Source organism: Lithobates pipiens, unplaced genomic scaffold (genome assembly GCF_037356315.1).
Source record: "Lithobates pipiens isolate NorthernLeopardFrog02 unplaced genomic scaffold, aLitPip1_a1.2 Scaffold_13, whole genome shotgun sequence".
NCBI classification, from domain to species: domain Eukaryota; kingdom Metazoa; phylum Chordata; class Amphibia; order Anura; family Ranidae; genus Lithobates; species Lithobates pipiens.
The window spans coordinates 322,646,629-322,671,139 of record NW_027507718.1 but is presented as its reverse complement, the minus strand read 5'-3'; the positions used below and the strand labels follow the sequence as shown (position 1 = coordinate 322,671,139).

The window sequence follows — 24,511 nt, the reverse complement described above, 5'->3', positions numbered from 1 at the left end:
AACAAAACTGGTTGATCCTGCTGTTGGGAATTTTGCAGAGCCGTGTTGGCAGCTCTGCACATGCCCAGTTTTCAGTGAGCTCCTATGCTCAACATTTCCTCCCAATCACATCTGAGCAGCCCATGTGACTATAGAGTTTCACATGTGGGCATATACACCAGTGGTAAATGACAGCCCAATAACCAGCTAAAACACAACTGGGGCAAGAGATTACATATAGATTGATGGAGCCTTCGCTTTCCTCTTAGTGTAAGGCACAGGCTGGAGGAGTAGGACACAGCCTGTGACTGGCAGAAATCCACCCACGCCATGTTATTCCCAGAAAATAATAAAGATTTGATTTCAAATATATATATTTGTATGACAATTTAAAAACAGTTTGATATTTTTTTTCTGTGCATTCCAAAAGGCGTTTCTTATTTCCTCTTTTTGAACATGTGACCAGCAGCAGAGGACTAGAAGCTCCTTCTGCCTATGTTTCCCTGCAGACAGGCTTGGAAAGATCTGGGTCATGTGACAGCTGTATATAAATTAGGGGAAAAAAAAAAATAGAATCAGTATCATCATCTATAGACAGAAATAGAAGGCATGATGCCAATTAAACAGGGCCAGGAGTATACATGGGATTTTAAATCTACGCTGCTTTTTAGACGTACACAATGCTGACCAGAGGCATGCTAAAAGGAAAGTATAAACTTCTCTGTAGGATGGTGACAACTAGGCTTTAGCGATATTTAAAGGATAAATTCATCTTTTACATAAACTGGTAAATAGAAACAAGGGACCAAGTATTATAAAATATAGTGTGCAGTTTGTAAAAATGATATTTATTGCAAATGCCATGCCGGTAAGTCACTTCTGTCACCCATGAAAATCATGACTTATTTCTAATACATGGACTACAACAAATTGGTCATTAAACCTTCTTTGAGGACAACTAAAGTGTTAATCTCTTTAGTTGTCCTCAAAGAAGAGACTTATGGTCATTTTGTTGTAGCCCAGAATATGAAATTGAAAGTTACAGCAGTGACAAAATCCTGGCGGGGATGTGCTACTGGAGAGTCCTTGCTGCAATGGCACACTGCAAAAGCACGTTTTTTTTTTTAATCATGAAACGCGCCCATCCCACAATGCTGAGGGAAACCACTCAACGACTACCAGGTCCTGAAAATAAGCTACAATGTAGGAATATAAACAATGGAAAGTACTTCTATCAGACTTCATGCGTGACGGAAAAGACTAAGGCCCCTTTCACATGGACGATCCGTTCAGGCCCGCCTGTCAGTTTTTCAGGCAGACCTGAACGGATGCTCCATAGAGCTCTATGGAGCGCCGGATGTCAGCGGTGACATGTCCGCTGACATCCGAGCCACTCCGGTCCGAAAAAAAGTGTGATGGAGGAAAAAGCCATTTTTCCATCCGTCACCCGATCTCCCATAGGGGAGAGTGGCGCTGTGACAGGTCCGTCCCGGCACAGTGTGCAGAGAGAGACCCGTCATCTTCCTGCTCAGCAGAGATCGCTCCGGCGATCCCCACTGCGCAAGTGGATATCCAGGGGGTGGATCAGCACTGATCCACCCCGTGTGAAAGGACCCTTACAGTTATGGCATTTGCATTAAACAAGATTTTTAACCTGCTATGGCCCCTTGTCTACGTGGGCCAGTTTATGTAAAAGATGAACCTGGCCTTTAAGCACCACTACTGATATACAACAATTTGTTTGAGGGCTTCTGTAAGGAGGTAATGTTCCTGCATCAAATGTACATACAACCTAGTAAAGAATTTGGAGAAGGACTGTTAGCCGAGACAAGCCAAACACTTTCCATAACGCAGACGTCAAGAAGCATCGAAAGGATGTCCTGTAGGATAGCATTTTCCCTTTATTTGGATACCAAATTACTCCCTTTTATAGAACTTTTGTTCTGCTACACAGTACAATGTATAAACACCAGCCTCAGCTAGAGTGAAGGTGTACACCTATTTTAGTCTGTTTTCTGTTCCCTTCATGATCCGTGATACATCACTGGGTAGTAGGTCAGGACCAGGAGCACTGCAGGGCCTGTGGCGTCTACTTAGCTCTCAGCCCACCCAACAGAGAGCCTTCCCCATGGCCTGGTGCCACCCTTTAAAATGGCAGCACCCACATAAATCCATGGAACAGTATGAACTTACCACTGCTCTGAAGATGCAGGGGTTTTAGAAGCTTAAAGTGATTGTAAAGACTAGTTTTTTTTTTTTTTTTTTTAAACAATCATGTTATACTTACCTCCTCTGCAGTTGGTTTTGCACAGAGCAGCCTGGATCCTCCTCTTCTCATGTCCCTCTTTGTTGCCCCTTGCCCCTCCCTTCTGTGAGTGCCCCTCAGCCAGCAGCTTGCTACAGGGGGCACCCAAGCAGAGTCAGAACTCTGTGTATCCATTCACACACTGAGCCCCGACCTGGCCCCTACCCCTCTCCCCTGATTGGTTGAATGACAGCCATGGGAGCCAATGACGCCACTGCTCTGTCCCAGCCAAATCAGGAGGAGTGTTCTGGATGGCTGAGGGGATCGTGGACATCGCTTGGGTGAGAAGAGGCTCAGGTAGGTAATTAGGGGGGGGGGGGGGGTCTGCTACACACAGAAGGTGTATCTAAATGCATAGAATGCATTAAGATAAAAAAAAAAAAACTTCTGTCTTTACAACTCCTTTAAGTTTAATTAAAGGTTTTTGTTTTTTGGGATAGAGTAAGGTTGAAAGATCAAGTTCATTGAAATCAGTAACAAGCCATTTCAAACTATCACAAAGTATCAAGCATAAAAACCAACAGTAATATATTCTCCTTAAGGTTATAGTCTACCAAGAATACCATTATGGAGGAGATGTACGCTTGAGCACATGTTCGCCCGAATAACATTTGTAGCTGGTTAAAAGTAACCACAACATCTTGTGGTTCTATGTCTACCCTTCCCCAGGGAGCCCTGCCAAAGGTTTCTAAAAAGCCTCTACACCTAAGGATTGAGGTATTACAGCTGACAAATACACAGGCAGATCCAGCTTTAGCATGGCTCCGTTAGCAGCTTTACTCCAAAAAAAATAAAATAAAATAAAAACCCAGCGCAAGTACCCAAATAACCAGAAAGAGCAGAATCATGCATGCTTAAATCATTTACTAGTAGATGAGTCAATATGCCTTTCCTGGCAGTGATGTCATGAATATGACTACAGTTCTGTAGACACTGATGTTCTAGTCATATATAAATACCCAGTCATCACTAGTGAATACAAAACAGCAATATACACACACAGCTATATTTTATTGTAGAAACAGCCAGTGTGTTTGGTGTGTTTCAGTTTGTCCTACCAATGACCACAGTGATATCATTCCTTTTGGAACAGAAGCTGCATCATTGGATACACATTTGGTCCATCTTCAATCTGGCCACACATACTTTGACATAGCAATAATATTCATTAAATTATATACTTTTACAATTTTTATGCAGGCCCATAAAAAGCATTGTCTGTGCCCATCAGTGGATACTCAGTCTTTGCTTACATCTGCATGAGAATACTGTTGACAAGGTGATGTCATTAGATCAGCCAACCATTCTCAACCAGGGTTCTGTAGAAGACTGGTTCCTCTAGAGGTTGCTGGGGGTTCCTTGTGCTGTGGCTGGTAGACCTCTCATCTAATGGTGCCTGCATAGTTCCTGGTCCAGCGCCATTTGGCAGAGCCAGTAGCATGACACTAAATAGCTTTCTAGTCATTTGTGAGACTGGTGTTCTGACCACCAATATGGGGTGGGTCGGTGATGGGGTGTTTGGTTGTTCTCACTGACCGTCACTGTAAGGGGGTATTCTTCCCACTGACCCCTGAAGATTTAATTTTAGCAGGGGTTCCTTGGAGACCTAAAACACTTTTTCAAAGGTTCCTCAGTAAAAAAATAAAAAAAGTTTGAGAATGTAATTATCTAGAGCAGCCATTCTATTGTCAGTTAATTAGGATCAATGTTGAACATTTCCCTTTGGGCAGACACTTGAAAAGCCTATAAGTCCTTTTGGGCCCGCCTGTCAATTTTTCAGATGGACCCAGTTAAACCCTCCATTCTCTATGGAGTGGCAAGTGTGAATGATCATGTGTGTCCATTTACACCAGCTGACATCCGATCCAATCCGTTAAAAACAGACAGGAATCCATTCCCCATCAGTCTAGCGCAGGCGTCTCCAAATTTTCCCTTAGACTTTGAGGAGGGCCAAACTGGGGCCAGTGAGAGTAAACAATGCCCCGTCGTTGGCATCAGTGGGGGGGGGGGGGGGGGGGTGGGGAATAGCGCCCCATCATTGGTGTCAGTGGGAGGAATACTGCTTCCTCATTGGTAACAGTGGGAAGAATAGTGCCTTGTCATTGATGTCAGTGGGAGGAATAGTGTACTTTTAGTGTCAGTGGGAGAACAGTAGGGCTGAAACAACTGATCGATTATGAAATTAATCTATTACTATTTTCATAATCGATTAATTGGCCAGTAACATAATGGGGTTAAAAAAAAAAAAAAAAAAAAAAACTAAAATGAGCCCTTTATAGTACAAAAATATAATCACTATTGTTATTATTACTTTCACTGTTCTACAGTAAAAAAAGAACCCCTTCCAGTAGTGATTATCTGCTTTTTTTCTACTATAAAGGGCTAATTTTAGTCTTTTACCCCCAATTGTTACTACACGGCTTAGGCCTGGCTCACATCTATGTGATTGTTGGTGCTTTTTGCAGAAACACACTACAGTTCATTTACATGGTTTCCTATGGGACACGTTCACATCTGTGCTTTTTTCAGCCGCTGCATATTTGGAAAGGGTCAGGGACTTTTAAGGCAAAACGGTGCTTTTTTTGGTTTGTACATTCACTGAATGAAAGAATTTTGTTTGAAATTTTCACTTCATTTCTGAACAAAAACCACATACACTGTCTGAAAATTCCTTTGACCAAGAAGTTTTCTATTATTTCCAAATTTTCCCATCACTGTGGTTGAAAATGAACGTCAATTTGACCCACTTTTTTTTTTTTTTAAAGGTTATTAACCGATCGAAACAATAATCGGCCAACTAATTGATTATTAAAATAATTGTTAGTTGCAGCCCTAGAGAACAGTGTCCCAAAGGTCAGATAAAAGGCAAGCAAAAAAGGTCCACATCCGACCCCCGGGCTGCAATTTGGAGGCCACTAGTCCAGTGGATCGAATGACACTTGGGTGTAAAATGGACAGGCAGTCCATTGACTACCCACCGCCCATACAAGAGAGTGGTGTGTGTGTGTGTGTGTGTGTGTGTGTATGTGTGTATGGACTAGCCACCCAAATGTTCAGAGGGGATCAGCAGACAGATTACCACGTTGAGCAGGCAGACACCTAGTGGAGTTCGCCCTCGTGTGGAAGGGGCCTAAAAGGATAACATGGATAAGGTCATGAATAATATTTACGTAGTTTATTACTCATTTCTAGGGCTGCAACTAACGATTATTTTTATAAATACGATTATTGTTTCGATTAATCGGTTAATAATCTTAAGACAAAGTGTGGTGTATAATTTAGCTAATATGTACAGTTTAAAAAAAAGGCAATTATTAAATATCTCTGTATGCAGTGGTAAAAAAAAAAAAATAACCAACTATATTTTAAGTATACTGTGTATACTATTAGAGGAGATATACTTTATATACCATTAGTGGATATGTGCTGTATATACCACTATTAGAGGAGATATACTGTATATACTATTAAAGGGTGAATCTGGTAAATATCAGACTCAGAGTTTAAATCTTTTCTAAATACCCAGCGTTTGAAAAAAGCATAGATGTGAACGTGTCCCATAGGAAACCATGTAAATGAACTGTAGTGCGTTTATGCAAAAAGCACCAAAAAACACATAGATGTGAACCAGGCTTAAGACGTTTAGTAACATAATGGGGTTAAAAAACTAAAAATTAGCCCTTTATAGTACAAAAAAATAATAAAAGCAGATAATCACTACTGTAAAGTGGTTTATTTTTTTACTGTAGAACTGTGAAAGTAATTATTTGCTCTTTGTACTATAAAGGGCTCATTTTAGTTTGTTTTAACCCCATTATGTTACTGGCCATTTAATCGATTATGAAAATAGTAATCAATTAATTTCATAATCGATTAGTTGTTTCAGCCCTACTCACTTCCTTACAATAAAACAAATCATCAGAGGTTAAATTACAATGTAAAGCCCAATTATGCTTGTCTAGAAAAAAAATAAAACTCAAACCGGGTGCAACACAGTGTCTTTTAGGTGTTAAATTTTTTCTGTATACCTACTCTCCAGTGCTGGCCTCAAGAGCAACAATCCTTGCCACAGGATAAGGAATGCTGCCATCAGCAGGGAGCGTGAACATCCCTGATTTGAGAGAAGTACTGTGCAGAGGGTGGGTCGCTACACTGGAAAGGACACACAGGGGCCAGCACTCCTGCAGCCATAATGGTCATTATTGGCCCAGAGCTGAACGGCAAGATCTATTCAAAAGGTACAACTGAGCTTTCTGGAATGTTTTAGATAGCAAAAAAATACATACAAAAAAAAAAAAATTATGAGGATAGCTCTTTGTTTCTTGGTTGGACTGCAAAAAAGGTCAGTACTTGGATAGAATATACTTGGAACTAAGCCATCATTCCCTTTATTTCCCTAATAACAAAATAAATATTTCATATTAACAAATCTGTTAGTGGTCACCAAAATAAATCCATGTGCAAACGTTTACGTTTCTATAACATCCAACTGTTAAAATCACATTTAAAATTGTGCTTGCTTCTAACAAGATCAAGGCAAGTTAATAAGCAGGAGCTTAAAGTGGTTGTTAGCCCATTTATACCACTTTACAGAATCCTGTTGGATCCCCAATGACAGCTGCTTCTGTGTGTGTTTTATTAAAAAAATTACTCCTTTAGCAGGTTTCAGAGCGGCTCCTTGCAATCACATCAATGGCCGTGTCTCCTCTCTTCCTGGCTGACAGATGCAGTGGGTGTTGCTGAGATTCCCCAGCTGACGTCAGCAAAAAGGAGAGGAGAGAGCGCCGGACAATCACGTGATCGTGGGGAGCAGCTCTGAAACCTGGTAAAGGAGGCATTTTTTAATAAAGCTCAGAGATAGGAGCAGCGGTCTTAGGGAACCAGCAGGATTATAAAAACGTTAAAAAAACTGTTATGAGAGCATGAGGAGTTGCGGGCGGCGGGTACTGACACACGGGCAAGACAGGCAGGAGGAGGAGGAGAGGGATGGAGAGCTGCTGCTGACAGGGGCACATAAACTGACCACAGGGTTAGACTCAGCAGCCATGATACACAGTGGTCAGTTTACAAAAGTAGATGGCAGAAATTGTCAGGACGAGTCAGGTATTACAGGTGATACAGGCGGCCAAATGACACAGCACAAGCACTGTCCTGTACAACATGCTTTAAAGAAGCAGGATCCAAATTATTTTTTTGGGTTAACAAACGCTTTAATGAAGTGACTATAAGGACACAAAAAAAAGGTAAGCCAGGACAATTACCTTGATAGTACTATGCTTTGACAGCTGAAGTTGAATGGCTGAAATCACACATTTGCTTTGTGAGTGCGCATCAGCAAGGGAAAGGGGAAGGGATTATTAAACCTAGTTTAACTACAAAAGGAAATGTAATGGGCTTCACAATGACTTATTAAAGCATTATTTCAAAACCAATGACAGTCTAACTACATCCCTATCTGGACATTCTCTGGAAGAAGCAAAATGGTGTCAGACACACAGATAGACTCTTACATAGATACCTGTATCAGTGCCAGGGTTCATTCTAGCAAAGCACTGCCAGTCAATTGTGCGCAAAGCACCAGTCCAATAATCAAAGAGCAGCTAGGTAGGAAAAAATGATCAGCACAAATACACATATAGAAAAATGTAACGTCAACCATAAAATACAGAGGAGAGATGATAGACTATGTTAAGGTAATGCATATTGATAAAAGCACGTTAATGTTAAATCTTCCTTATATCTTAAAATTGCACTTGCCAAAAAGGTATGTGTGTCTTTTCAGACGGAGTGAATGTAAAAAATAAAAGATGGACAGTTCTCAGTCACAATGCAAGTAAACAGACACTTGATCAACAGTTACAACTTGAGGCTCAATGGAAAAAACAAAAACACCCTGAACAGCACATGCCTTAGGCCTCCATGAAACCATGCATCTTTCCTGGTGCCCAATGTAACCAAATTTTGTATGAATTCCACTTGTAAAATGCCCGCTGCATTCTAGTCCAACAAAACAAACATCTAGCATCCACAGGGAAAAGAGGTCTTTGGCACGGAATTCAGCTCCACTGTGCTCTCTGGAGGCTGACTCAAAACTAATGGCTTGTGACTTTTGAGCTTGTGTGCCAGAGTCATAAAAATGGCTTCCACATGGTCATTGGTATTCTTGGCAGAGGTCTCAAACATTGGCATGCTGTGAGCATCGGCAAACTTCTGAGCCAGATCAGTGGGCACTTGAATGGAGTCCTTTAGGTCACATTTATTTCCAACCAGAATGCGCGGCACGTCGTTTGTGAGCAAATGTTGCTTACACTCCTCTATCCAGGCTGGTAGGCTCTGGAAACTGGCCATGTTTGTGATATCATATACAAAAACCACAGCATGCACATTTCTGTAATAGTGTTGCACCATACTCTTACGAAAACGTTCCTGTCCTGCTGTGTCCCATAGCTGAATCTAGAGAAGACAGACATATAAACATGATGGTTAGATTAATTTTGAAAGTGCATTTCATAGAAAATAAAAGATCCCTGCATTCTCAATCACTTCAATACTGGGCGCTTTTATTCCTTTCCTGCGCAAGCCAATTTTCAGCTTTCAGCGCTGAAAAACTTTGACAATTTCGTAGTCATGCAACATGCTAATGTACCCAAATTGTTATTTTTTCCCCCACACAAACAGAGCTCTTTCGGTGGTATTTAACCAACGCTGGGTTTTTTATTTTTTGCAAAACAAATGGAAAAAAAAAACTGACATTTTTTGTAAAGAAAATTTGTGTTTTTCTTAGTTTCTGTCATTATAATAATCTCAATAAGCGGTTGGTTTGCGCAAAAGTTATAGCGTTTACAAAATGGGGAATAGTTTTATTGCATTTTATAATTTTTTTTAAATAGCGGCAATCAGTGATTTTTATTGTGACTGCGACATTATGGCGGACACATCGGACATTTTTGACACATTTTTGGGACCATTGTCATTTATACAGCAATCAGTGCTATACAAATGCACTGATTCCTGTGTAAATGACACTGGCAATGCAGTGAAGGGGTTAACCACTAGGGGGCAGTGTAAGGGTTAAGTGTGGGGAGTGTGGCTGCGTGTGACCCGTCACTGATCTCTGCTCCGATCACAAGGAGCAGAGATCAGTGACACCGTCACTAGGCAGAACGGGGAGATGCTTGTTTAAATTAGCATCTCCCCGTGAGACGGTCGCGGCTATCCCCGCAGCGATAGAGTCCGCGGCACCCACGATTCGACTCACGGAGGTCCCAGCCGGCACGCACATGATGGCACAGCGGCAAATTTAAAAAGGGACGTACCTGTACGCCCATTTGTCTGTCCGTGCCATTCTCCCGACATACGTCGGCGTGCGCCGGTCGGGAAGAGGTTAATGGCTGACAGCAAATTTACACTGTTATACAAGCTGTACACTCACTACTTTACATTGTAGCAAAATGTAATTTCTTCAGCATTGTCACATGAAAAAACATAATAAAATATTAAGGCCACTTTCACACTGGGATGGGCGTCGGCGGCAAAGCGCTGCTATTTTTAGCGGCGCTTCACGGTGGCTAGCGGGGTGCTATTAACCCCCCACTAATGGCCAAAAAAAGGGTTAAAAGTGGCAGCGCTGCCCAGGCTTTCAATGGGCAGGGGCACTTTAGGAGCAGTGTATACACCACTCCTAAGGCACCTCAAAAGATGCTGCTTGCAGGACTTTAAAGTGGTTGTAAACTCTCCTCCACAACATTGTCCCATGTAAATCAGCATAAAAACCCTAATGAACACTGCTTGTAGATAGCTCCTTACTTGCTTAGTATTGTTGTAATCCTTTTTGTTCTTTAGAATGACGTCATTGAGCATGCCCAGATCTCCCCTGATTTACGGTGCACACTGTGCACTTTATTATCAGGACTTCCTATGGCACACAACACTGAAATCCCAGGAGACTGCAGAATCATTCAGAAATTCCCCGTACACCCCCATGTGACATCACATGCAGTGTAAAGCAGGGCATGGGACAGCATTACTGCAGTCTTATCAGCTGAAGCTGATAAGACTGATAAAGGCAAAAGGTAATCAGCACTTAGTAAATACTATAAAATAAAACAAGTCAGCTATGAACAGAGAAGCAGGGTTGCCATAGAAACATTGGATTGAGAAGGAGGCTTGGTTAACAGTACAGGAAGTGCTCAATGTAAGGGCAGAAATATACTCCACTGTGGACTCAGAAAACAATACTTAACCACTTCCCACCCGGCCAATGCACATATATGGCCGGGTGGGAGCCGTCTACTTCTGATAGGACGTTCAGGAACGTCCATCAGAAGGAGCGGGATCGCGCCCACGCAGCGGCGCGATCCCGATGCGCCCGTGTCACCCAGACACGGCGCATCTCAGATCGGCAGGAGGGCTCTGGGATTGGCCCTCCTGATCACATGACGGCCGTGTCCAATTACGGCCGTCATGTGATGTAAACAAACAGCCGGTTGCTAGGCAATCGGCTCCTCCTCTCCTCACACAGAAGTCATCGCTGAGGAGAGGAGAGCAGATCGCTGCAGCCGGCTGATGATCAGTGAGTATGAGCTGTTTTTTACAGCTTTTTACTCACTGATCACCAGTCTAGTGTAAACACAAATCACCACACAGTGTAAACACACCACACAGTGTAAACACACCACACAGTATAAACACAATGTCCCCACACATGTCCCCAAAACATACATGCCCCCAAATAATAAATACACATGTCCCTAATAATAAAAACATGTCCCCCACATATGTCCCACTAAAATCACATGTCCCAATGATTATCTGCACACATATGTACGTGATAACCTGCACACATATGTACATGATCATTTGCGTACATATGTCCGTGATCACACAAACCAATTATTATACACTTAACGGAATTTTTTTTTACCAAAAACATGTAGCAGAATACATTTTGGCTTAAATTTATGACAAAATTTGATTTTATTGGATTTCTTTTAAAATAGAAAATATTGTTTTTTTTCCAAATTTCAGCTTTTTTTGCGCTTATATCGCAAAAAATAAAAAATGGAGTCGTGAATAAATACCACCAAAATAAAGCTCTATTTGTGCGAACAAAATTATAAAAATTTCATTTGGGTACAGTGTAGCATGACCGCGCAATTGTCACTGAAAGCGCTAGAGCGATGAAACCTGAAAATTGGGCTGGGAAGGAAGGGGGTGAAAGTGCCCTGTATTTAAGTGGTTAAGATTGTGCTGCCTAACCTCTTTAACCACTTAAGGACCGCCGCATGGCTATGTACGTCGGCGCAATGGCACCGACAGGCACAAGCACATGCTCGCCTTCCAGCGGGTGGGGGGGTCTGATTGGACCCCCTCCCGCTGGATGCGGCGGTCCGTTTCGCTGCAGGAGCGATCCGGGATGAGGGGATGGCCGTTGGTTTCTGGCCATCCCCTCTCGATCGCTCCTGCCGAATGAGAAGCTTCCCCCGCTGTGTATAGTAAACACAGGCAGGGAGGAAGTGATGTCATTCTCCTCGGGGCGGTCTTTTTGACCGGACTGCGAGGAGAACAGAGAAAGTAAGTGCACCAAACACTACACTGACATGTAGGTACACATAGGCACACAATCTCCCCCCCCCCTCCCAGTCACAGTGTCATCGATTGCAGTGATCATTTATTTACTGATCACTGCATTTAGTGTCAGTTGTGACAGTAAAAACTGTCAGGGCAGTTAGTGTTAGGTCCAGGGTAGCCCCCTACCCCCCCCATAAAGGTTTAACCCCCTGATTGCCCCTAGAGTTAACCCTTTCACCCCCTTTTGCCAGTGTCACTAAGCGATCGTTTTTCTGATCGCTGCATTAGTGTCACTGGTGCCGCTAAGTAGCTAGTTATTTTTTTTAGGTTAACTGCCAGGTTTTTATAGCGCTAGGTACCCCCATATACTACCCAATAATGGTTTTAACCCCAGATTGCCCCTAGTTAACCCTTTCACCCCCTTTTGCCAGTGTCACTAAGCGATCATTTTTCTGATCGCTGCATTAGTGTCACTACATTCGCTAGGTAGCTAGTGATTTTTTTAGGTTCCCCGTCAGGTTTTTATATAGCGTCAGGGACCCCCATATACTACCTAATAAAGATTTTAACCCCCTGATTGCCCCTAGTTAACCCTTTCACCAGTGATCACCGTATAAGTGTTACGGGTGACTCTGGTTAGTTAGTTTGCTTTTTATAGCATCAGGGCACCCACCATTTATTACCCAATAAAGGTTTAACCCCCTGATCACCCGGCGGGTGATATCAATTAGGTTTTAGGGTCAGGGTCTGCGTCGCCCCAGGCAGCGCTAGGTTAGTGCCAGTACCGCTAACACCCACGCGCAAAGCATAAACCTCCCGTAGTGGTATAGAATCTGAACAGATCAATATCTGATCTGATCAGATCTATACTAGCGCCCCCAGCAGTTTAGGGTAGAGGTCGACCGATATGGGTTTTTCTCTGGCCGATGCCGATATTTAGAAATCATGGCGGCCGATAGCCGATATATGATGCCGATTTTTTTGGGCCGATATGTTAGGCCGATTTTATTTTATTTATTTATTTTTAATCCCCCTTGATCTAACACACCTTTCCCATTGGGGCATTTTTCAGGCGCTTTTGGGCTAAAAATAGCGCCTGTAAAGTGCCTGCAAAATGGCTGCCCTGCAGTCTGTGTGAAAGACAGAGTGCTTTCACACTGAGGCGATGCGCTGGCAGGATCTTAAAACAAAGTCCTGCAAGCAGCACGTTTGGAGTGGTGTATACCGCTCCTCCACCACTCCTGCCCATTGATATGAATGGGCACCACTGCCGAAGCGCATGCAATGCGATTTGGCAGCAGTGCTTCATGGGCGCATTTAACCTCTTCCTTGGCCGCTAGCTGGGTTATATGTGCCCCACTAGCAGCCAAATAGCCCTGCTAAAATGATGGTAAAGAGCCGCTAAAACTTGCGTTTTACCATCAACGCCTGACCCGCTCCAGTGTGAAAGCAGCCTTCATAAGTGATACAGAAAATTTCTTACATTTAAACATTTATTAAACAAAACAAACCTCCAATCAGTTTACTTGTATGTATGATTTAGATTTTTAAAAAAAACAAAAAACCTATGTATTAAATAAAAAAAGGTAGTCAAAACTTTTGGACGAAAAAAAAAAAAAGGGCTAACTTTACCGTGTATTTTTTTCCCAAAAAAATGCATTTGAAAGACCTCTGTGCAAATGCCGTGTGACATAAAATATTGCAACAACCGCTATTTTATTCCCTAGGATCTCTGCTAAAAAAATATATATAATTTTTGGGGGGTCTAAGTGATTTTCTGGCAGAAAATACAGGATTTTTACTTGTAAGCAACAAGTGTCAGAAAAGATTTAGTCTTTAAATGGTTAAACTGAGAACTTCTACACACAGAGATGACTTCATTCAATCAAGTGTAAACATTGTATCATTTAGTTCTTTTCTTGGCAGCCTGCCCAGAGAGGAGGAAAGGGTTGCTATGACGACTCAGGCAACTCACACCGACTTCTTACAGAAGTCATTTCAAAGTCCCGCTGTAGTTCTAAATCGGCTTTTTATCAGAACAATCGGCCGATGCCGATTATTTAAAAAACGGCAAATATCGGCCGATATATCGGTCGACCTCTAGTTTAGGGTTCCAAAAAAACGCATTGTTAGCGGGATCAGCCCAGATACCTGCTGGCACCTGCGTTTTGCCCCTCCGCCCAGCCAAGTGCAGTATCGATCGATCACTGTCACTTACAAATAGAGGTCGACCGATATGTAGGCCGATATTATGAAATCGGCATCGGCCGATTATTGTGCATACCATGCCGATTTGCGGGTAACACTATACCCGGCCGCCTGCAGTACAGACCTGTGTCCCCGCTGCAGCAGCATGTAAAATTAATCCTTGATCCTTCACCCGTGCGGCTGGCCACTATAGAGTGGAAGGAGAAAGTTTCACTGGCACCGCACTGCCCCTCCCTTCCCCAGGCTGTAGCAGAGGAACGTCATTAGCATATCACAAGCCTCCGCAGGAGATCGTAGCCAGCACTAGCTAAGATCCTTTTCCTTCCCTGCGGAGGCGGAGCCTGCTTCTATCTCACTATGTGATTGGCTGGTCAGCTCATCAGGGCTAGGTGCATGCTATCGGGTCACGTGCATGCAGATAGATGCCAGCTTGTATGCACGGTAAGTCACAAAAATGGAGTGTGCTACTGTGCCCCCTTGCAGACTTTATTTAATATCCTTTTAAAGTGAAACCTGGCTGAGGCTGGCATTTAGAAAATGGATGATCCTCCTCCACAGCCGCCTCTCTGTACCCCCCCTCCTCCACAGCCGCCTCTCTGTACCCCCCCCACCTCCACAGCCGCCTCTCTGTACCCCCCCACCTCCACAGCCGCCTCTCTGTACCCCCCCACCTCCACAGCCGCCTCCCTGTACCCCCCCCACCTCCACAGCCGCCTCCCTGCACCCCCCACCTCCACAGCCGCCTCTCTGCACCCCCCCCACCTCCACAGCCGCCTCTCTGCACCCCCCCCCCCCCCACCTCCACAGCCGCCTCTCTGCACCCCCCCCCCCCCACCTCCACAGCCGCCTCTCTGCACCCCCCCCCCCACCTCCACAGCCGCCTCTCTGCACCCCCCCCCCACCTCCACAGCCGCCTCTCTGCACCCCCCCCCCACCTCCACAGCCGCCTCTCTTCACCCCCCCCCCACCTCCACAGCCGCCTCTCTGCACCCCCCCCACCTCCACAGCCGCCTCTCTGCACCCCCCCACCTCCACAGCCGCCTCTCTGCACCCCCCCACCTCCACAGCCGCCTCTCTGCACCCCCCCCCCACCTCCACAGCCGCCTCTCTGCATCCCCACCTCCACAGCCGCCTCTCTGCACCCCCACCTCCACAGCCGCCTCTCTGCACCCCCACCTCCACAGCCGCCTCTCTGCACCCCCACCTCCACAGCCGCCTCTCTGCACCCCACCTCCACAGCCGCCTCTCTGCACCCCCACCTCCACAGCCGCCTCTGCACCCCCACCTCCACAGCCGCCTCTCTGCACCCCCCCTCCACAGCCGCCTCTCTGTACCCCCCTGTTGCCTTATGAGGAGTTTATGAGTAATCTCCATTAGCAACGGGGAATATTTGTATTATAGATGTATATATTAGTATAAGAAATAAAGAAGTAGTTTAGCTTAACCTGCCCAGATGGTTTGATTTACAGGAACAGACGTCTGGTCAGCGTATATAATTCAATTAACAATACCTTTGTCTCACAGGTATGCTAAGTGTGGGTGTGAGGGAGATGTCCTGCTGTCTACCTAATGTAATAATCAAAACCCACGAACAGATACCATTTGGGGTGTGTAGTCGGTACGGAGCCGAATTCATTTGCTAGATAAAGGCTTGTGTATTCTTCCGTGCTAATCAACCATTTATCCATTTCAAAGGGTGGTTGATATGCTTAAAATATTTCTTTGATCTGTTCAGGAATGGACAATTTACCCCGGCTGGGACTATGCATAGTTAAGTGTCCTATTCAAGAGCAAACTTCCTCTTTAATTAAGTGGGCTTCAGACTAATTATCACTAACCAATTAAACCCAAAAGAGGAGGTGCTATTGAGGGGAGGAGAGGGCTAACCAATCAGTGTGGTCCTATGCAAGTCAATGAGAGATGGCCCTTTTTAAGGGGACCCCAAACCTAGGATAATGGCAGATGAGACTGACCAGAGAGTAGGTAAATTATCAGATCATCTCCCAGCACTTACAAGGTATACCGAATTGTCATATGTCCTGTTTTGTATTGTAATGAATGTATTGTACTCTTGTTGTATTTTAAACTAATATTTTACTCCCTCACTTAGACTATAGATATTTTCTGTGTATTAGATAAACCTGTAACGTACTCTAATAAATGGTGTTATGTTAAACCTTCCTTTCCTTTGTCAATAAGAATTCTCTTTTCAACCCATATCATATCTTCTGATTAATAAATCAGAAATATAGATTTTGAAGGTTAACAGTGGCGACCACGAAGTTGAGTACAGGACTGAAAGTATTTAATATAATACCACAATTTGTTTATTAGAGATTAAGCTTATTAGGGGGAATTTAAGCTGAGTCAGCTTATCCAATCTATAGAGGGAAAAATATAGGTAAATGTTTTTTTTTTTATTATATGTTTTTATGATTAAGTGAGTATTAGATTAACTCTAAGGAGAGAATATACACCACAAGTTATTATTGTTTTTTTATGTTTTGGATTTTTTTTAATAATAATTTTTTTTATTATTATTAATTTTTTATTTTTTATTTTTTACATTAATATCCCAAAATTATAATTGAAAAAGTTCTTTGGATGTACCTTTATATACCGGTCGATGTAAGGGGGAGGAAGTAACTTTGCGGGAAAAGTGTTATTAATTTTTTTTATTATTGCATTCTTTGGTGCTCACCAAGCTTCATTGCTGTCTCTAACAATTGCTTGAGAGTCCTGCATGGTGAGTACATTTATTTTATTGAAAAGACGCCAATTGAGTGTGGTCTTGGTTTTGTTGAAAAGGTTCAACAAATGTTTGTTTTAATTTAAATGGTCTATCCACTAAATGCATAACATAGCTTTAAGAAAGTAGTTTGTTTGTTTTTACGGTGGAATTTTACAAGCAGTAATATTCTCATTGTTGTCAGTTAAAGTACAGAGCTGTGGAAGTCTTGTTGCTGAATACTGAAGCTAATCTTTGAGAAAGATTATTAGTAGTGTATTAGTGTGAAATAAGGTGCACTGAGCATAGTATAATAGACCTTCCAAAAGTTTTTGTTGTTGGTTTTTGTTTGTATTACTGAATTGAGTTACAAATACTAGTGTAAACACGGCTGCGTTTACCTTACTATTGTCAGCATATAGATCCTTGGGGGCTTACAGTACACATTCTCAAAGCTCTTGGTTCTATTGTCCCCTGGGTCAATTGTTGTATTGAAGGCTCAATGTTATGGTGAGCATAATTAGTGTTCCCCCACTAATATAAAAGAGGGTTTTATTGTGAGCTGAAATATTGTTTTATTTTTACTGTATTTCCTGCATTTTTATTTGAGTCTGTTTATGTTTTTTTTTTTTTTTTTATTATTTTTAAGGTGTTTTCCTTCCCTCCTTCTATACGGTAATCTCAAAGTGGCTGTATAGTACAGGGGAAGTTAACATAATTTAGCTTACAAATTTTGCATTGTATAGATTGGTAATGGCTGCCATGTCCGGTCTAGAAAGTTTTGTAGCAACGTATACTCGTAAACATAAGAACAATGAATTTGCCTGTGATGCCAAGTTAAAAGCATCTCCTTGGACTTATGTCCAGGAGTTATTTGAGAAACAAGCTAAAACAACCAAAAAAAATCAGCATAAAAGTCTAGCCTTAGCAGGCATGTATGCAGCTTGCATGGCTATGAATACTAAAATGCAGAAATTAGAAGATATAGTCTATAATAAAAATATTACAATTTCTGAGAAGGAAAAAAGAGAATACAGCTTTACAGAACCAGGTACAAACATTAACTACCCTTAATCAATTAGTTAATGCCTCACAGGAGGAAAATGTTAAAAGTGTAAATTTGGCCCAGAAAGAAGTGGTACAATATAAAAGCATGCTAACTAAAGTTGAGACTGAGCTGGACCACATAACTACTGCATACAAAGTAGTCCAAAATCAGTTACATGAAGCTAAGAAAGGAACATTTATAGATCACACACACTGCACGCAAAACGAGTCACAGTTGCTACAAACAATTTCTATCCTTAAAGGACGGGCGGCTGTGGCCAACAGATGCGAACAAGGTAATGCTACGGCACCTACTTGTGCCTATGAAATTGGGGACACAGAGGAATATGAAGAGTATTGGGGAGAGGAAGATATGGGTTCCGATTCCACATTTCCTGTGGCGATGGGAGAAATCGCAGAGCCACAGGAAAATCGAGAATGCACCATTGTCATAGACCCACCAGACAACGGGGACCAGCTATCTACAAATGAGGAGCATGACAAGTTCCCCATCATGGGTAGGACCCAGATTTCCTCCTCTACTGAAGGAAATCAAACATTTTTGGGCTTTGATAGTGAAGGAAATGAGGTGATTTCCAATGTATATCCAATTCAACCTGTAAAAACCCTTATGAGTGTAGCGGATTTCATTGGCAAAATTAAAACGAATGAACACATTACTTCACATGCAACCAATGTACAACAGAGGTGTGAGCTCTTAGGTGTGCGAAATCCTAGTGACCAAGTTAAGGTGTTACAATTAACCCTTGACGCCCACACCTGGAATGCACTCCCAGATCAAATTAAGGAAGGCAAAGGGAGCTACAAAGTAACCGTGGCCGAATTGCAAAAAGTCATAAACCCCTCAGCTATAGGTTTGATGGTGGCCTATCAAATCAAACAAAGTAATGAGGAAAACCCTTTAGTTTATGCCAATAGATTGTGGGCAGCATATAACACTAACAATGGTAAAACCACTAGAGAGGACATGGAATATAAGAACCTACTGATACACAATGCCCATCCCGCTATTCGAATAAAATGTGAGCATTTGATAGATCCTAGAAAACATAGCTATGAGGAGGTGATTGGATTAATACATAGATCATTCCATGCCATCCAAGCCTATAAACAGCACAGGCTTAAAGCGGTAGTAAACCCGCAATTTTTTTTTTTTTTTTTTAAAACCTGCAAAGCAAAAGGCATAATGAGCTAGTATGCACCGCATACTAGCTCATTATGAAATACTTACCTTAGAACGAGGCCCCGACATCTCGCCCGATCCACGCCGAGGGAGCCGACATGCTCCCTCGGCGTCTCTTCCGGGTATCGCGGCTCCGGCGCTGTGAGTGGCCGGAGCCGCGATATCGTCACTCCCGCGCATGCGCGCGGGAGATTTAAATCCGGCCGGACGAGCGCTGCCGGATTTTCACGGAGAGAACCCCCTTGTGCGCATGCGCCGCTGCAGTCAGCGGCGCATACCGAGGGGAATATCTCCTAAACCGTACAGGTTTAGGAGATATTTTTTTTACCTACAGGTAAGCCTTATTATAGGCTTTCCTGTAGGTAAAAGTTAAAAAAGTGGGTATACAACCACTTTAAGGAAAGAGAAGAGAAACAGCTGTTTAGGAAGGTGGCTGCAGTACAATGCAGGACTACCACCGTAGAAGGCCCCCATGCCCCAGGAGAAGCCAATCCTCCATACAACCCTAACTGGGACAAAAGTTTACAAGGGAGGGGGAGGGGATATAGGGGGAAATCAGGTTATAGAGGCAGAGGCAGAGGAAGAGAAAACTCTCATAGCCACCTATCACAGGGCAAGCATGTCAGTGACACAGAAAGAGCTCCTACTTATGCAGAGTTGCGACAACAATTACAGGCCTTTCAAGTAGGCCCTGGAAAGGAAGTACAGGTAGCTTCCCAGACAGAGGCTAACCGTCATCAATGGTGACAACTACAAGGCCCCAAAATCTTAGCACCTATTTCTCTGGATAGGTGTGGGCGCCCTGTAGTGTCAGCGTTGATTAGGGGCCGTCAATGTACCATGTTAATCGACACAGGGGCAGCGATATCAATTATGCATGACAAAGATCCCTTAAACTCAACACTATCTTCAGGAAAGCCACTGAATCTCCAGAGCTTTGCTGGACATAATGTTGAGTCTGCCTTGTCCAAGCCCCTAACAATCCAAATTGGTGAGTTAACCCTAAAACAGCCATTAGCATTAATGTGTTTGCCAAATGAAACCAGCCTGCTGGGTTCAGACTTCTTAATTCCCAATGGATGTATGTTGGATCTGACCAACCTGTTACTACTGCAAGGGGTTCCAACTGATCAGAATAGCACCATTGTGATACCTGATTCTCACACAATTGCAGCCATCAAACGCAATGATTTAAAATATGACATACTGGAGATCATTACAGATCACCCAGAACATCAGCTGCTGCAGCCTGTGATAGAAAGACATCAGGGATCCTTTGCAAAACACAAACATGACTGTGGAAAGGTAAATACGGGAATACACATCAGTGGGCCAGACCCAGTTCCGCAGAAACAATACCCCTTTCCAAAGGAAGCTATCAGCTACATACAGGAAACCATAGAGTCACTGCTTGACCAAAAGGTCATCAGACCATGTGTATCAACAACAAATGCGCCAATATGGCCGATTCGCAAAAGTACTGACAATTCGTGGAGATTAACAATCGATTACCGCAAATTGAACAGTATTACAAACAATTGCGCCCCCACCGTTGCATCTGTCCCGGATGTGTTGAGCATGTTAAATCCCAAACACAAATATTTCACAGTGCTGGACATATCAAATGGTTTTTGGTCATTACCGTTGTCAGAAGAATGTCAATACAAATTTGCATTTACATTTCTCGGAAAACAGTATACTTTCAATTCTGTCCCTCAAGGATTTCATAACTCTCCTACATTATTTCATGCAACCATGAGAGATATTTTAATTGATTTTTCTTCTCCAAAGAATCTTTTCCAGTACGTGGACGATTTGTTGCTAGCCACATGCGACAAAGAAGAACATTTGCGGCTATTGGAGGAACTTCTGCAGATCCTAGGAAAGGCGGGACTGAAGTGTAATCCCATTAAGGCACAATTGTTGAAGGAATCTGTGTCTTTTCTTGGGATTACAGTGACAGCAAACGGACGTAAGATAGCAACTGAAAAGGTAAAAGCCATTCTACAATTACCGCTGCCAGTGAGCATCCCGACTCTGAGATCTTTTTTAGGATTGGTAAATTACTCACGGGCTTTCATCCCTGAATTTGCACAAAAATCTGCACCACTGTATGATTTGTTGAAAAAGGATACCCAATGGCAATGGACTGAGCAACACACCAAGGCAGTGCAGGAGCTTAAAGAAGCTTTAGCGCAAGCGCCAGCATTAGCCAACCCAGAGTAACAACTGCCCTTTCACATTGAGACTGCCATATCAGAGACAGCCATGTCAGCTGTTCTGTCACAGGAAATCCATGGGCAACAGAGACCCATTTCATATGCGTCTAAATTATTATCTCCTGTGGAAATGAAGTACTCTCTATGTGAAAAACACCTCCTAGTTACGTTTTGGGCAGTGAAATACTTCACATACATCATAGGACTTAACCCAGTCATCCTACACACAACTCACACTCCCACAAAATTTTTACTCACAGACCGAGTGAAGGATGGCAATGTATCCAATGCCAGATTGGCCCATTGGGCTTTGTTGCTTCAAGACAGAGACATTAAAGTTCAACACACAAATAATCCGTCCACTAGAGCCCATGGCCTCCTTTACCAGGGAGTACCACATGAATGTGATATCACCCCACAATCAGCGGCACAACAATTCTTTAGACCTTTGTCAGTAAAGGAAACAGTCCCTGAAAACGCAGGCCAAATTTTCACAGATGGATCATGTTTTACGTGGAGGGTTCTCCACGTGCAGGATTTGGAATATACTATATCAATCCACAAGCAAAGACCCAAACATCAATCTTTCGGTCATGTAAAGTCAAATAAGCACAATTTGCGGAAATGGCTGCAATCGCTCATGCCCTAGAACTGATGAAAGGGGACCAAGAAATTGTTTTATACTCAGATTCTGCGTGGGTCTGTAATGCTCTTACAGAATTTCTGCCCTTCTGGCACACCCACCAGTATATGTCCTCAGATGGGTCTCCACTTAAACATGCATCCCTGTTGAAATATATTGTATCATTGGTGCAAAAGTTGCCAGTCAAACCATGGGTGTGCAAAGTTAAAGGTCATTCAGGTACTGCCCCATACTGGGAACAAAATGAGGCGGCGGATTGCTTGGCCAAACAAGGAGCACAGGGAGGGGAGATCTGGGAAATTCCGTCGAATTTACCGGACCTAGTCTTGTGCCCCAGTGTTTGTGCCCTCACAAAATCCTGCATAGTAGTTCCGGATATTTCGGACATACAATGCCAGGATGACAACATTAAGGAAATAATGCAAAAACTGCAAAATGAGACTGGAGAACTCTCTGAGGGGAATACTTTGGCAAAATATATAAAACACCTCACATTGTCAGAAGATAAAAAGGTATTGTTACATCATGGAGATGAAGTAACTTGGGTGGTTCCTGAAAAATACCAAAATGAAATGATTTACATAGTGCATGACCTGCCTACTGGGGGTCATCAAGGGTCAGAGAAAACAGGTGAGCGGCTCAAGAACATAGGTTGGTGGCCTTCCATGATGACAGATGTGAAGCAGTATTGTGACAATTGTATTGTCTGTGCACAGGTTAACCCCGCACCAAGGAAGATCAATGCCCCTTTACGAATTAGACTGAAAGAAGGGCCATGGAATGCCTTACAAATGGATTACATGGGACCCTTGCCAGTCACTGCTAGAAACAACAGATTCATCTTCGTAGTCACAGATTTATTTTCTAAATGGGCAGAGATCTTCCCAACCAAAAGTAACACTGCACAAAATACAGCTAAGATTTTAGTAGAACAGGTGTTCAGTAGATGGGGGCTCCCAGGATCAATAGAGTCAGATCAGGGGACCCATTTTACTGGAAAGGTGGTAAAAACCTGCCTACAGATGTTAGGGGTGGAGCAAAAATTTCACATTCCATATCACCCAGAATCTTCAGGTCAGGTTGAAAGAGCCAATCGGCAGATTAAGACAATGCTAAAAAAATTTGTACACATCAATGGTAAGAACTGGGATAATCTGCTGCCATTACTGGCCATGGCCATCCGAGCAACCCCCTCATATGCTACCCGGCGGACACCCTTTGAAGTGCTGACAGGTAGACAGATGAGACTCCCTGAACATCTCTGGCTAGAGATGCATACACCTACCATAGACAGACTGTCAATGGACCAATACCTCCTTAAACTCCAAAAAGCGGTAAAAGAGATCCATGTATTTGCCGCAGCACAAATGGGTAAAAGTCAAAAGAAAGCCAAGGCGTATTTTGACAAAGGGGTTCGAGAATGCACTTGGGCCATAGGAGACCGAGTTATGTTCTTGGAACTACGTCCCCTGGATCACAGTCTAAGTCAAAAATGGAGAGGTCCATTTTCTATTATTGATAAATTAAGTCCGTCTGTATATAAAATCAGAATAGAGGCGGGCAAAAAGACACAAGATAAATGGGTTCATGCGAACCAACTGAAACAGTTCCATGGAGCCAAAGAAATCAACTAAAATGTGCTGCTTTCTTTCCTTTTAGAGCCATGAAGTCGATGTGGATCGTTATCCTGCTCCAGCTGATCACAACTACCAAGGAAGAGGAGACTGGACCACTCATCAGCGTGATCGTTGACAAGAATCCTGTCTACTGCCTAGAGGGGGAATCCATTTTATTACCTTTGGCCATTGTAGGGACTGTGGGGAAGCAAGTATATTGGTGGAGTCCCATTGATAATCATCTCGTCTGGGGTAACGGCGTCGCAGGGAATATCACTGACTACCGGGATAGAGTCATGAGTTTTCAGAATGGATCCTTGTTGATTCAAGAGACACGGTTGAGTGATGCCGGAGAGTGGAAATATTCTTTTGTTATCTCCATCCCCTTGTCCAGCAACACACAGGCATCCACTCTTCAGTACGTCCCAGGAAAAGTCACCTTGCACGTGTCCCCAAAGACTAACACCCCTGCTCCTACAATTTTGCCCAAAAATACAGCTGCAATCCCCTACTATGAACCAACATCCTTGGAATGCCCATCACTGCAAGAGGGACCACCTAGTGGCCTAACGGCAACATCAATCCCTGGAATTCTGTTCAATAACGTTAAGTTCATTCATGTACCCGTGGTACTTAATTTGTCCCAGTGGAACATGGCTGAATTCGGCTCATGTGCCCGGACAAATGTGTCTCTGTTTTACTCCTCCTTGCTGGTAGATTTGATTGCCTCCCATGCAAGCCGAACTCAGGACCCATTTGCAGAACCAAACCTCACTCCCCATAGGGGCATTTTCAGATCCAGAAAGTTAAAGGGGTTGGACAGCATACTTGGGTCCATCCCAGGACTTTTTGGATCTGGCATGTCAATTTGGAACCGAGCCGATTTGTCAGCGATTCGCAGGCATATCGGAAATTTTGAACAAAAAGAGGGTCGGCAAGTGCTGAAACCAGTTCTGCAGGGTGTTGAGGGGCTTGCAGAGGAGGAAAGGTTT

General features: G+C 43.3%; 1 protein-coding gene across 2 annotated transcripts in view; it reads right to left on the bottom strand.

The window, feature by feature from the left end:
- RAB33B (RAB33B, member RAS oncogene family) overlaps positions 1–24,511 on the bottom strand; it is a 56,253-nt gene that overhangs the window by 2,900 nt on the left and 28,842 nt on the right. The window contains exon 3 of one of the 2 annotated variants that reach the window (XR_013272314.1): positions 7,803–8,737. Coding sequence is in view for 1 of the 2 variants with exons in the window: in XM_077476924.1 (XP_077333050.1) it covers positions 8,303–8,737 (435 nt within the window). In the remaining variant the exon portion in view is untranslated. Of the gene's footprint in view, positions 1–6,646; positions 8,738–24,511 lie in introns of those variants that run through there. The other variant, XM_077476924.1, reaches the window with a different exon arrangement.